General features: G+C 40.3%; 1 protein-coding gene across 1 annotated transcript; it reads left to right on the forward strand.

Annotated features, from left to right (window-relative positions):
* The first annotated feature begins 2,513 nt into the window (after window positions 1-2,513).
* Window positions 2,514-13,693, forward strand: LOC145413692 (asialoglycoprotein receptor 1-like). Its single transcript, XM_080283347.1, has 6 exons — window positions 2,514-2,655; window positions 3,127-3,231; window positions 5,466-5,546; window positions 6,615-6,752; window positions 10,278-10,445; window positions 13,476-13,693. The coding sequence occupies exons 1-6, from the start codon at window positions 2,514-2,516 to the stop codon at window positions 13,691-13,693; spliced, it is 852 nt and encodes a 283-aa protein (XP_080139473.1).
* The last annotated feature ends 242 nt before the right edge of the window (window positions 13,694-13,935 follow it).

Consider the following 13,935-nt stretch of genomic DNA (forward strand, 5'->3'; position numbering starts at 1 on the left):
TGTCAAGGGCAGTACTTCAGTCCATCGCCACAACAACCCTCCTGACCTACGCCCAGCCACCACCACCTCACTCCATCCTCTGCAGCCACCCTCGTCAGTCCTGCCACAGTCGCCCTCCTTGCTCCTACTACCACATACAGGTTCGCCGCTGAGTTAGTAGTAGGAAAGACTAGCCACCTCTAGGGTTTCTTAGCAAAGTCAACTAACATACTGTCATTCCTCAGCAATGACCAGTAATTTTGGTACGTCCGGCACAAACCAGAAATATTTATTAGTCCATAATAACATTTTGGCATTTCTTAACAGTGGCAAGATTTTGGCATCCCTGACAAGACCACTAGCATAAAATCATGCATCCCTTCACAAAGACTGGCAAATTTAACAGTCTCTAAGTAATATTGGTAAACTATGCCTTTCTTACGCAAAGACTGGTAAAAGTTGGCTTAACACTTAGGAAATATTAGTAAGATCGTGCATTCAGTATGATTTAGTATTCCTAACCAAAGATTAGTAATAATTAGCAATACATTCCATAAATTGCCATTATTTGCGGTCTCTGAATAAAGCCTAATAATAACCGGCATTCTTTAGCTAAGACAAGAAAACTTGTAAACTCCATCTTAAGCTTAAATAAATCGTTTGGAGATAGTAAATATATCACAGAAAAGGCGCCACCGTATTAAAGGGGTTTACTCGTTACCTCACAGCTGGTTTTATCACAACAGCAGTAAATACGGACACTTATTTCTCATGCTCCTCCTCCTTAGAGCAACCCTTACCGCCAAGCATTCTTTTAAGCCTGTCATGGGTGGTAGTTTTCTAGTGATTTACTTCCTCAAACACAAAACTTTATTATCAAGCAGAGGTCATAGAAGCCTGAGAGTGTTAATACTGCCATCACTAAGGAATAAACCTAGTATTATATTCAAGCTGACGCCAAACTATTATTTGACTGTCTGAGAATGCGTGATAAAAACCTGAGGGGATTAACGTGCATTGACTGAGCTGTTCACTCAACCCCCTCACTGGATAAAGGATGCTGGAGAGGGACGCCTTCACGTGGTGGCACTGGTATAACCGAGCGACTCCTCTGCCCGGTTACATGAACTTCCTCATTTCTCCCCCTAGTTACCGAAGGGAGGATTGTGGGCTGCAGGCTGAGGGCGACTCCAGCCTGCAGTCCACCATGTTCACTTTTCAGATACAAAGGCAACAACAACAACGACAACTACTACTACTACTACTACTAATAATAATAATAATAATAATAATAATAATAATAATAGTAGTAGTAGTAGTAGTAACAATAATGATAATAATAATAATAATAATAATAATAATAATAATTAATAATAATAATAATAATAATAATAATAATAATGATAATAACCACTAGTGCTACTTCCACTAATGCTGCTACTAATACTACCACTACTAGCACTACTGATACTAATACTATTGACTACGGGTTTTCTTAGCGGCACGGAGTCATGTAGCATTTGCCATAAAAATATTTCTTTGTCACAGTCATTGAAAAAGTTAATAAGGATGGGCTACAGATTTTCTCTTCTACTTTTCCCTACTTGAAATAAATTGTTTGGTCACTGAAGGAACATATTTAAGTAATGATAGTGTTTTAATTCTATTACGCCGACAAAAGTAAGTCACAGAAGTCTAATTGAGGATATGAAGGAAATTTTTTAGAGTGAGGTGAGTGGTGAGGGGAGAGGGATGGAGGGGAAGGGAGAGGGAGGGTTGAAGGTGGATGGGGAGGGGGTGAAAGTGGAGAGGGTGAAGATGGAGAAAGTGAAGATGGAAGGGGCGAAGGTCTGGTACGAAGGACGCCAAACCTTTACTTGTTGCAGATGTTTACGCGAACTAGATAGCTCTCGTGAAAGGGTGGCTGTGTCTTCGTGTTTTATTTCATATACGCTGCTAACACGTATTGTACAAAGAATACTGTTAGATAGATAGATGGATAGATAGACTGATAGCTAGGTAGATAGAAAGGTAGGGAGGCTTATATGAAGATTGATTGGCTGAATGACTGATTGATTGATTAACGGATAGACAAGTGCTGTAGCAAGAGGTATCTGTAGATAGATACCAAAGTACAAAGGAAAGTACAGTAGATAGATAGATAGATAGATAGACAGATACTGTGAATAAAGAGATATCAGTTGATGCACAGACTGATAAGTAGGTGGTAGGTTGGAAGGCAGGTATATAAACAGATAGGTAAATGATAGATAGATAGGTAGATAGATACAGGCAGATAGATAGATAAGTAGTAAATAGATAGATTGATAAGTAGATAGGTAGGTAGATAGTAGCGTTGGTAAATATATAGATAAGTAGACAGTTGGATAGATATAGATAGAATGACAGACGTCCATACAAATACATTGCAGATATCATAAATCCACTCATTACTCATGATTTTTTTCCTCTTTTCTGGCGTCACTTCACCTGGTGGGCCTCCGTCAGGTTGCTCGGGCCGCCCCTTAGTGAAGATGTTGGTGGTGGTTTTGGTGTCGGTGATGGCGGCGATGGTGTCCGCCACGCCCTTGGACCGCATGCAAGGTGACGACCCATCCCTCTCAGCCATGCAGGAGCTTGTGGAGTCACTGAAGGAGCTGATCGTGGCAGATAGCAGTGAGTTCATGCGCATTTTTTGTACCCTAATATTAAGTCATGCTGTCTTTTAAAGGTAATAATAAATAAGGCCTCGCTCTCCATTGTGTAGAGTGAATCACATAATAATTCTGATATTACATCGTTTTTTTAATACTGTATCATCCATTCATTCATTCATCATAATCTGACTGTCTTCTCTGGGTGATAATGTTTACAGAGCAATTTATTCATTTCAGTGTTTAAGCAAATTCTAATTCCACTGAGATTTTTGTTATTAGATTTTACATCCGTGTTGTTTATGAATGTGCATCCCTAAACACACACACACACACACACACACACACACACACACACACACACACACACACACACACACACACACACACACACACACACACACACACACACACACACACACACACACACACACACACACACAGTAAAGTCAGTAAAGCCAGAACTAACTTTCCTTATCTGGTGGTGGCACAGCCGTACAGAAGCAGCTCTTGACCACCTTGCAGAACATCGCCAGCACCCAGGGAGACATTCAGAGGTTCTTCCAAGGAGCCAATGAAGTAGACATCACGAGGCTAGGTGAGTGTGTGTGTGTGTGTGTGTGTGTGTGTGTGTGTGTGTGTGAGAGAGAGAGAGAGAGAGAGAGAGAGAGAGAGAGAGAGAGAGAGAATGTGTATATATGAGAATGTGTACGTGTGTTTATGTTTCTGGTTGAGTTGTAAGCGTGTGTGTGTGTGTGTGTGTGTGTGTGTGTGTGTGTGTGTGTGTGTGTGTGTGTGTGTGAATCAGTATGTGTGAGAATGGGTATGTGTGTGTGTGTGTGTGTGTGTGTGTGTGTGTGTGTGTGTGTGTGTGTGTGTGTGTGTGTGTGAATCAGTATGTGTGAGAATGTGTATGTGTGTTTGTTTTTGTGTTTGAGTTGTAAGCATGTGTGTGTGTGTGTGTGTGTGTGTGTGTGTGTGTGCTCTTTACGTTTGATCTCTAGATGTCATAATATTACCTCAGAGGCCCGGGAATCTTCGTAAGTCTCACACACCTTCACATGTCACTATTTTAGCACTAATACCGACTCTCCGTATTAAATGCATGCAGTGGCAATCTTATTCAGGGTTGGTGTGATGGTATTAGTAGGGGTTTTTACGGTAGACTTGAGCTGTGAGGAATGGTGGCATTATTAAGCCTATCAATATAGTGATGTATTTTTCACTGAACTATCCGAAACTGCACGATTTATTAGTGTAGAAGAGGGTAGCTTATTCTCTCTCTCTCTCTCTCTCTCTCTCTCTCTCTCTCTCTCGCCTATTATCCTTAGTGCCATCCCTGCTACTCATCCTCGGTTCTGTTTCCATGTGTACTGTCACTTTGCTTTCTTTCTTTTTCTTTCTATGTAATAGCCAGTAACTTGCCTAACGCATTGCATCTCAGGACTTTTTTTTCCTTTTATACATTTTTTTACACAAGACTATTTAACTCAAGAGAAGTTTTTCGAACTGGAGAGGTTTGATATAGCCTTCAAGAATCACCTACATACCACAGGCCTATCGTGACTAGAAGAGAATAAACTTTAAGTAGTACGTGTCATATGAAAACACCTTATTGCGGAGAGGCTAACCTGTTAATAATCCAGACTTTACAGCCTGTGTCCTATCGTCAAGTTTATACGTCGTAGCTGATCTAATATTTCCTCCCACAAAACACTATAATTGATTCCTTTACTGGGAAGATTTTTTTTATTTCTCCTGTTACTGCCAGATAAATTTATTCAGCTTAGGAAAGGCTGTTGTATTCGATGGGTTAATGAAGGCTTTATCTCACCCCTGTACTTCTGCGCCTCAAAATCTCTGTCATAATTTGATCATTTGGAGACAACGAGAGTATAGAAGAAACCCCCAGGCCAAACTAATCCTTTTCGTCTAGTCATTCAACTGGTCTTTCATTTTTGTTATTTCTCAATCTGACCTTCCGCTTTCCCTCGTCAGTGTTCACCAGCTAATCTATTTTTGAGTGCTCTTCATATCGGCCAGCCAAGTTGTGCCATGTTCCTCTTCAACATTTCATCTCGTCTTTCCTGTCTATCTTTCCCCCGACCGTCAAACTTCCAAAAGTTGTCTGTCAACTTTCATTCCATGTTCTACCTGCTCGCCACACCTACCAGTATTCACAGTTCATGTCGCATATTTTTGGTTATTGTTTTGTCTCTCTAATTTTTCACTTCTCGCTTCAAGTGCCACAAAGTGTTCCTCCTTTCCATTCCTTTCTCCCTGTCCCCTTCCTCTTTAAATGTTTCCGTACTTAGTCCACCATGTCTCCCTCTAATCCTACATTCTTTTCACCTCAAGTCGTTCGTCATTCCCCTGCAACATCTTATTAGCCATTTAGTTCTTCTATTTTCATCCTATTTTTCCTACCTCACCTGCGCTACCCAGCCTTTCATTGTGTCATGTGTTGCTCTTCAATCTCCTTCTCTCTTGCCCCAGCCCTGTGACGCGTCTTTGTCTATTACCTCACCTCATCTCTCAATTCAATCTTTGTACTTCACCCTACCTATCTCTCACTCCTGTCTCACCCAATCCATCTCAATTTCCTTTTCCGTCTTTCACCTCAAAGCTCAACTCACCCATCGTCTCCTCTTGTCCCATCATTCACACCAGCATCCCCCATACTAACCCCGTTTTTTTACCGCATCTTTCACCCTTGTCTCACCCACCATGCCCCATCTTTTCCCCATGTTTCACCCAACCCACGCCCCTTTCCTGCCTCACTTCATCGCCCTCACCTCATCCAGTCTGTCTCACCTATACTTCCCTGAACAGACACTACTGAGGAAACCGAGAATGCAAGAGTGGAGGGTCTGCGGTTCTTCACCAGCCATGTTGTTGCTGCCCTCAATTCAGGTAGGTAACAAAGATGGTTCCAATTTCATGACATAAAAAAAAATATCATATAAACCTTACAACTAAGATATGTGTTTACAGGAAGGGCAGCTAAAAGAGAGGTGGAGATTTGGCTTGTCTCTTATTCCCTCACTGAAACAAATCATAGTAATACGTGCGTTATATATCAGTGTCTTTACTACAGCCATCCTTATCCTTCCAATGCAAATAAATAAATTTATGCAACAAAAAAGAGAATGCATTGCTGAATATATTCTAGTTTTAGCCCACCTATGCTGTTCACATTAGCTAGGCATAAAATTGGCATCTCTCCATTTTGAATTCAGTGCTGTAACAAGGGATTAACACTAGATTATGATGCTAGTCAAGAAAAAGTGCTGTAAAAAGGATGTGAAGCCTCAGTATTGTCTTCTTCTCCACTTGAGCTACGGGAAATAAGCTTCAAAAGGACGACAATCTCAGCCAAGTAAAGGTGAATGCACTATAGTTAGCGGTATATATAAAGCAACTGCAGGTCTTTCCGTATCATTCAGTCACAAGGGGTTGGGGATGATGTAATAGGAAGCATAACTGGCTCGCATCCAAAGGTCCTAGGTTCGATTCTCACTCCGTGCATGACACTCTGGGCCAGGTCTTCTTAATTCCAGCCTCTTCGTGCCGAGAACTAAAATAGGGACATGTATAGTAAAGCTGATGGTTGCGTGGAATAGTGGGAGTTTGCACAAATTTAATTTCTGCCTTAATGGCTGTCGTTTAGTCAATTGGCGTTATTATTATTATTATTATTATTATTATTTTTATTTTTACTACTACTACTACTACTAATAATAATAATAATAATAATAATAATAATAATAATAATAATAATAATATTACTACTAGTTACTATTATTATTATTATTATTATTATTATTATTATTTACTATTATTATTATTATTATTTATTATAATTTATTATTATTATTATTATTATTATTATTATTATTATTATTTATTATTATTATTATTATTATTATTATTATTATTATTATTATTATTATTATTATTATTATTATTATTATCCCACAGGTAACAACACCCAGCTGGCAGAGGTCATTGCAGAGCTGAAGAAACTTAACAATGGCTTCAAGGGGTACTTCGCTGGTGAGTATAAGTTCTTGGACTTTGTGGGGAGCCTGGTGGTCAAGTGGTCAAGGTGCACCAGTCGTAGGCCTGTATTTCCCAGTGGGTAATGAGGCTCCGTAACATCTCTTCCTCAGCGATTTATTTTTGGAAATTGCCGGTTATTATCTTTTTTTTTTTTTTTAATGCAAGAGAGACGGAACCAAAGGCCAGGAGCCAGCAAACCGTTCCTTCCAAGAAAAACAAAATCAGTACAAAAGAAAGCCAAATTCCAGATCCGTTCATTTCGATATGCCTGGACACACTGCGTTGGAAAGACTGGAGATCATGGGAAGTAGGAAATACAGACAGAGGGAGACAGTTCCAGAGTTGACAGTTTTGTACGTTATTTGTGCAGAGTATGGTGATCTTATTTTTGATGGGTTGAAAAATGGGTTGATTTCGTAATGCTTTAAACAAGGATTGGATGATATATGGTTTCGTCCTAAATTAGGTAGTTCTTTGGCCTTGGCTAATATGTCAGTCGTAATAGCTTGCAAGATTTTGAAGCCTTTGGACTTACCTGAGAATATTAAAGTCACCTGTTGGTAGATTAAATTTAATGTGAAGTATATGTTTTACAGTGAGAGGGTTAGATGACGGATTTTGTGTGTGTGTGTGTGTGTGTGTGTGTGTGTGTGTGTGTGTGTGTGTGTGTGTGTGTGTGTGTGTGGTGGAAACGGGAGGAATCTGGTTTCATGTAATATTCAAGAGAGACATCAAGAATTTAGTTATATGGAGAGCTTCAATGTTTGAGAAAGTGAGCGTTACATCTGAAATTACTGCAGTTCTGAAGCTTTCATACTTAATAGTGATGCATGTTGTTGTTTTATTAGCTGACATTGATAATAGTTTTCTACCATATTACAGCCATCTTCAGAGAGCACTTGGTGGAACTCTAGTCTTTGTTTGGGTACAGGTTTCGATCTAAATATAAGGAGTTTTGATTTTACCTACATAGTTGAGCCGGGTTGAGGAGGTCCATTGACACCTGAACTGAGCTGCTGTAAATATTCAGTGTATTTAAAAATCTATATCTAAAGCCAGACGCCATGGTCCCCTAAAGGGTGGCCGTTTACCTTTGAGTTAGTTGTTTTACGGGAGGGGGCACCAACCCTCTGCCAACCCACTTGTTGACACGCAGGGAACACGTATGAGTTGGTTATATGGTTACCATGCAGCTATGTTAAAAAAAAAACAGGGAACGAATGAGGAAGGACCAATGAAGTAGTAATGGTAGGTTTTCTGAATGTAGTCGTCTAAGTAACTGAATAATGATATAATGGTGGTAGATGTAGCAAACACTGCAGGAGAAGTTGAATAATTTTGTTTTTACCATTGTGGAAGCTGGCTGTCTCGAGCTCTAGTAGTAATTTCAAGCTTTATTGCAGTAAGAAGAAGTCTGATACTACGATCATCATAAACATCATCACCATCATCATCATCATCATCATCATCATTTTTTTTCCATATAAAGATAGAATGAGGTAAGATATAGACGTAAGGAAGGAGAACGTACGAAAAGTGAAAGAAGTCAACATCTTCAGTAGAACAGGCCACAGAATCACCTACATAATAAGTCAAGTCCCTGGAATGAAAATGGTACAAGATTAGGCAGGAGTTCTCATAGTTCAAGTAGAAGGGGAGAGTGAAAATGCGGGGTAATATGCTCTATCCAGGTCAGTTATAGCAGCATAGCCTCTCTGTGTAGGACTTGGAGGCTTATCAAGAGGCAAGTAGTTCATAATGAGTCTTGTGTTCCTCATGCATATAATCACCTGCGACAACATTTAATTACAATTATCTGAACCTGACATGGGCTGGATAAGGATCGTGGGAAGGAGAACTCATTAAGGTTGTTTGGTCTGTCTAATTATCAAACTCCTGGTATTTATATAAATGAAATGCTAATGAAAAATTAAATACTAATGGATTAACCAGTGAAAACTTTAAAACAAAAATGGAGTCAGGGATTAACTAGAAGAGTGTATGAAAGTAGTGATGTTTGTAGGAAGAAAAGATAGATTAACAAGAAGGTAAAAGTCATAAGAGTGGTGTGTATGAATGAAGAAGCAGAGGTAGCATAAGAGAAGTGGAAGGGCGAGGTGGAGAAGTTAAGGTGAGGATGATGAAGCGTGCCGAGGGATGAGGGGTCGTTTTGATACGTGTTTGTGATATGCAGTGCTGAGTGGAGGAGGAGGGATTCTGTTGGGGCATTCATGTAGTGTTCAGAGGTTGTTAGTATTTTGTATCTTCGTGGTGAGGGCAGCATAGGTTACAAGAATAGGATGGATCTGTGTTTCTCTGATGTTCATGTGGTCCGGAAATACTTCTGTCCTGTGATGTAAGGTACTATATATTCAAGAATCGTTATCTGTCATGTAATAAAACATTGCCTGAAAGACCTTGAGTAAAAACCAACCCATAGGATCCGTTGTCAAAAGAGAGAGAGAGAGAGAGAGAGAGAGAGAGAATCCATGTGTATGTACAAAACAAACGAGGTTATATTACTGATAAAGAAAGAATGGAAGAAAAGCAGTTGACGAAGCGTAGGAGCAAAAGAATAACAATCACATCACAGCGATAACACATGTACTCGTATATGTTACTCGTTCCACCTACAGCCAAATGTAATCAAACTGGTAAAGAACTCTACTATCGAAAGGTCTAGTGAAGGCTGTTTGTAACTCCATGTCGAAGAGCCTCTCAAAGAAGTAAGAATCGTTGAGAGACAGCAAGAATTAAACTAAGACTTTCTCGGACTAAAGGGTTTAATGAGAGAAAAGATCGCCAGCTTTAGTAAAATTAGTTCCACCTTGAGCACAACTGAACTTGATTGGGAAGGGTTCATCAGGGTTCCATTCAACTGGGGGGCAACGCTGTCAGGAGTAGTGTCAGCCAGGCGTTGTATCAGTAATAGTTTCTTCACCTACACCTTTCATTCCAGTGACGAATATTTAGTTTTGCAATTTTCAGGTGATTTTATTCAGCACAGGATAGACATTGGAAATTCGAGAGGTTGGATACAGGCTTCATTAACCCGTCCAATAACATAGATCTTTCCTGAATTGAAAAAAATTGTGAAGTAGTGTAGGCTGAAAAGAAGCCACCATGTTGAAAGGGCTAACTTGGCAGTGATTTTTGTCCTTTTGCAACTTCTTTCCTGAAATCAGTGGCAGAAAAAGATGATGCTGTGGCTGTACATTCTTTCCATGGCATTTCCTTCTAGCGCAATAGTCTAGTGTTAATCTCATGTTGTATTTCAGTCTATAAGATGGAGAGACAGCATTTTTTAGGCCAGTTTTAAGTGGAAAGGGTACAGCTTGTGTGTCAGTTAGCCGTTTTCGCTATGGATGAACAGACAGACAAACGAACGGTTAGGTAGATAGACAGACAGATAGAGTAGAGCAGAGCAGAGCAAAGCAGAGTAGGACAGAGCAGATTAGAGCAGAGCAGAGGAAAGCAGAGCAGAGCAGAGCAGAGTGTATCATATCATCCAACTTTTACCTAGGACTGGTGTGAAGCAGGCGTGTCAGGCCTTAATAATAAAGTCCTCCGTGCCTCCCACAGAACAAGAGTGTCCCGACCCCTTCATGCCCCTGGGAGACGAGTGCTTCAACTTCCAGCTGGAGGATCTCTCATGGGAGGAGTCTCGTCAGAGGTGCCTGCGTCTTGGGGCTGAACTTGCCGAGCCCAAGAACTTGACTGAGGTCCGTCTCTACATTGGACAGAATTTCCGTAAGTCATCAGTTTTGGTTCTGTGTGGTGTTTGTTCTTGTCTTTTCTGAGTTTCATAGCAAAGTAAACCTTAAGCTTCACATAAGAAAAAACAGTTTACGTTACACCTTTTTTTTATGCATGGAAGAAGGAACCAAAGGCCAGGAGCCCGCAAACCGTTCCTTCCAAAAAAAAAAAAAAAAAATACAATAGTGAGCCAAATTCAAGATCCGGCCATTTCGAGATGCCTGGACACACTGCGTTTGAAAGACTGGAAATCATAGGAAGTAGGAAATACAGAGGGAGACATTTCTGTGTGGTGTTTGCTTGTGAAGGTTTGCTCTTGTCTTTTCTGTGTTTCATATTAAAGTAAACATTAAGCTTCACATAAGAAGAAACAGTTTACGTTACACCTAAGATTAAAGAAATTGCGTTACGCATGAATAAGCATCTTAAGTTTGGCATGAGTAAACATTATTTCGTATATTAGCGCTTCAAAGATCACGACGGAAAACATCATTAAAATATATACTAAAGAATAAAAATAAACTTCTCTCCAATTATCTGTTTACAGGCTTTATGGTCATTTGATAGATTTATTTTTCATTCTTTTTATTTACCGCTTCTTTGGTCACTTACCCATGATCAGCAAGTTCATTTGGGAGCAGATCTTGTATGCCAGTTGTGCATGTTTAGAAGTATACACGTTATCGTCACTTTGCTGTTTTCATTGCGTCATCTTTTAGTGTAATTTCGGTACTGTAAGCTTTTCTCTCTCTCTCTCTCTCTCTCTCTCTCTCTCTCTCTCTCTCTCTCTCTCTCTCTCTCTCTCTCCAGTATTTATGGATAGTGAGGCTACAGAGTTTGAATTTGAAGATATTAATCCACGGAAATATTACTGATTATTTTCCGAACTCCTCTTTACTTGCAATTGATATTATTCAGTCTCAGACATCCCCCACGGCTGTTTTATGCTAAGGTTGTAAGCTTTTCACCAGTGCCAATATTATGTTGTCTTTTCTGACGTAAGAAGTATTTAATTCCTACATTTGTCATACTAATCTTCCACTCAACCGTATCTCCTAGAAGCGATAGATTGTTATACGTGGATTCAACTTGGGTGCGTCATCCACATCAATTTACTGCATTTTTCCACAACATTTATCCGTTTGTCCCAGTAAAATTTCCACTGATGTATCCATACTTTTTCTGTTTTCTTCTATATATATTTAGATTACCATGAGTCGCAAAGAAAAGGTTGTAAAAATACTGCTACCGGTAATGATAAATTCAGACTTTAGTCTTTTCAGCCAGAGGTCATTTTTTTTTTTTTACAATATTTTTAAGGCTTTTATTTTTGGCCATGTGGAGACAATGGAGAGCGAGAGACTGACGAGGAGAGTGTATGTGAGGTGGAGGAGGGGAGGGGGAAGGGGAGGGGGAGGCCAAGGATGAGGTGGGGGGATGGAGTGGAGAGGTATTTGAGAGGGGGGTGCGTGAGCTGGGAGCAAGGCTGTGAAATAAACGGCTGGGGGACTGGACGAGATGGAGACGGTTTGTTTGTGGCCATCCCTTAAGAGATTAAGGCGTCTGGCAATAGATGGATAGATAGATTACTCTCTCAACCAAATTCCTCTCCCTGAGCTGAATAAATCGTCTGGGGATTGCAAAATGAAAAACAAAAGAGTTCATTGGTGCGGGTTAATAAATCTGTTCCTTAATTGTTCTTACCTCTCATTGCTTTTGTTGGAGGTAATGATTCATAAAAGCAGTTCCCCTTTACCGTTTGTATTCACTTGGTGTGGTTCTCTTTAATTCAAGGTTACTACACCGCGAGTGAACTACAAATGAGAGGGATTTAATCGTGCACAACTGTAGATAAAACGTAATTTGAGAGACTGATATATCATTCCCTCATATTTCACGTTATCTACCATTACAAGAAAAAAATTAAGCCAGGTATTAGAAGAAAGAGAAAATAGTGTCCGTTTCCTTCCGATGATTATTTACATTCTTTATATTTTATCATTCACGCTCTGTAGAGATCAATTTTATTTCATGTTTCTGTTTGGTTATATCTTTCAGATCAACACGGGTTGCTTGACAAAGTATTTGGTTAGCTTCTTCAATACCCTATCTTTTCTGCTACATACTCGCATCCTTCAGACTGTCTTATTTAGCTTTGTAGAAGCGTACTGGGAAGACAGAGAAAATTATAGCACACATTATCTCCAGGAATAGAAGAGGCCTTTCCTGTTAAGTAAAATTATGTGAAAAAATAAAATACCAAAGACATCACCGGAATTAAGGTTTACTGATAACAGAGTGCCAACACGAGCTAAAGTTCTCCTGGCCATCCCCTGCCAGAACTGTGCCCTGTTGTCCATATCTCCCTCTCCTAATCAAAACACAGACTGTCGTTCCTTCTCCTGCTTTTATACTGCCTGTTTTACAATTCTATCACAGAAATATTCCATGTAAGTTTGTAACACCTTCCATCGCCACAAACGGTAGGGAAATGTCAAACTCTTAATTGTAAATACCTAATTCTCTCTCTCTCTCTCTCTCTCTCTCTCTCTCTCTCTCTCTCTCTCTCTCTCTCTCTCTCTCTCTCTCTCTCTCTCTCTCTCTCTCTCAATCTGTGCATCCCACCACAGCATAATGACTCGTGTAGTGGATGGGCATAACGGCTAAGCCTTCATCTTTTTCCGACATGTGTTCTATTTAATGTCTTCTTTTCTTTTCCTAGCTTGCAAGTCCCTCCCCAACTTAATAAGAGATTAACTAGGAGAGTGTATGTGAGTGAGAGGGAGGAGGAATGAGGAGAAAGACACCGGGGAGGAATTGCAGGGATGGGGTGGAGATAAATGAGAGACGAGGGTGTGAGTTGGGGAAAAGGCAGTCAGATGGCAAAGGACGCGGTGACGTGAAGGCGATTCGTTTGTAGCCACCTCCTTATAGGATTGACGCGTCTGGCGATAGATATATGGATAGATAAAACAACCTTCGTCTACTTTATATGTATTTACGTAATCCCTCTTCTTCTCGCAGCTCGCAAGTCCCGTCGCAACTTCTGGATCGGCGGAATAAACAACAACAAGGTGTGGGAGTGGCTGTCCGGCAACCCTGTCCAACCCGGCTTCTGGTACACCAACGAACCATCAGGCAACGGAGAGTGTCTGGCTATGTTTGACGGCTGGGAGCATCCACTCACCGACTTCCCCTGCGAGAACCCCAGGCGAGCCATCTGTGAGAAAAAGCTGACCTAGAGAGCAAATCAGGAGTAGCATTTGGCCAGCACAGATGCCAGACATGATACAGGGAAATTTTTCAAGCAAGCATTAGCAAACAATAGAAAATTTGACCTAGGAAGCAAACAAGGAGCAAACTTCTGCAAACATGGCTTCGGCAACACAGAAGTCATACATGAGACAAGGAATCTCATCAGTCAACCATAGAGATCAAACATACAGCAGTAGCCTAACAGAAATCTTTTCAAGTCATGATGAAA

The sequence above is a fragment of the Coenobita brevimanus genome, chromosome 97 (genome assembly GCF_032717465.1).
Source record: "Coenobita brevimanus isolate Jiangsu-jjx chromosome 97, ASM3271746v2, whole genome shotgun sequence".
Taxonomy (NCBI): Eukaryota; Metazoa; Arthropoda; class Malacostraca; order Decapoda; family Coenobitidae; genus Coenobita; species Coenobita brevimanus.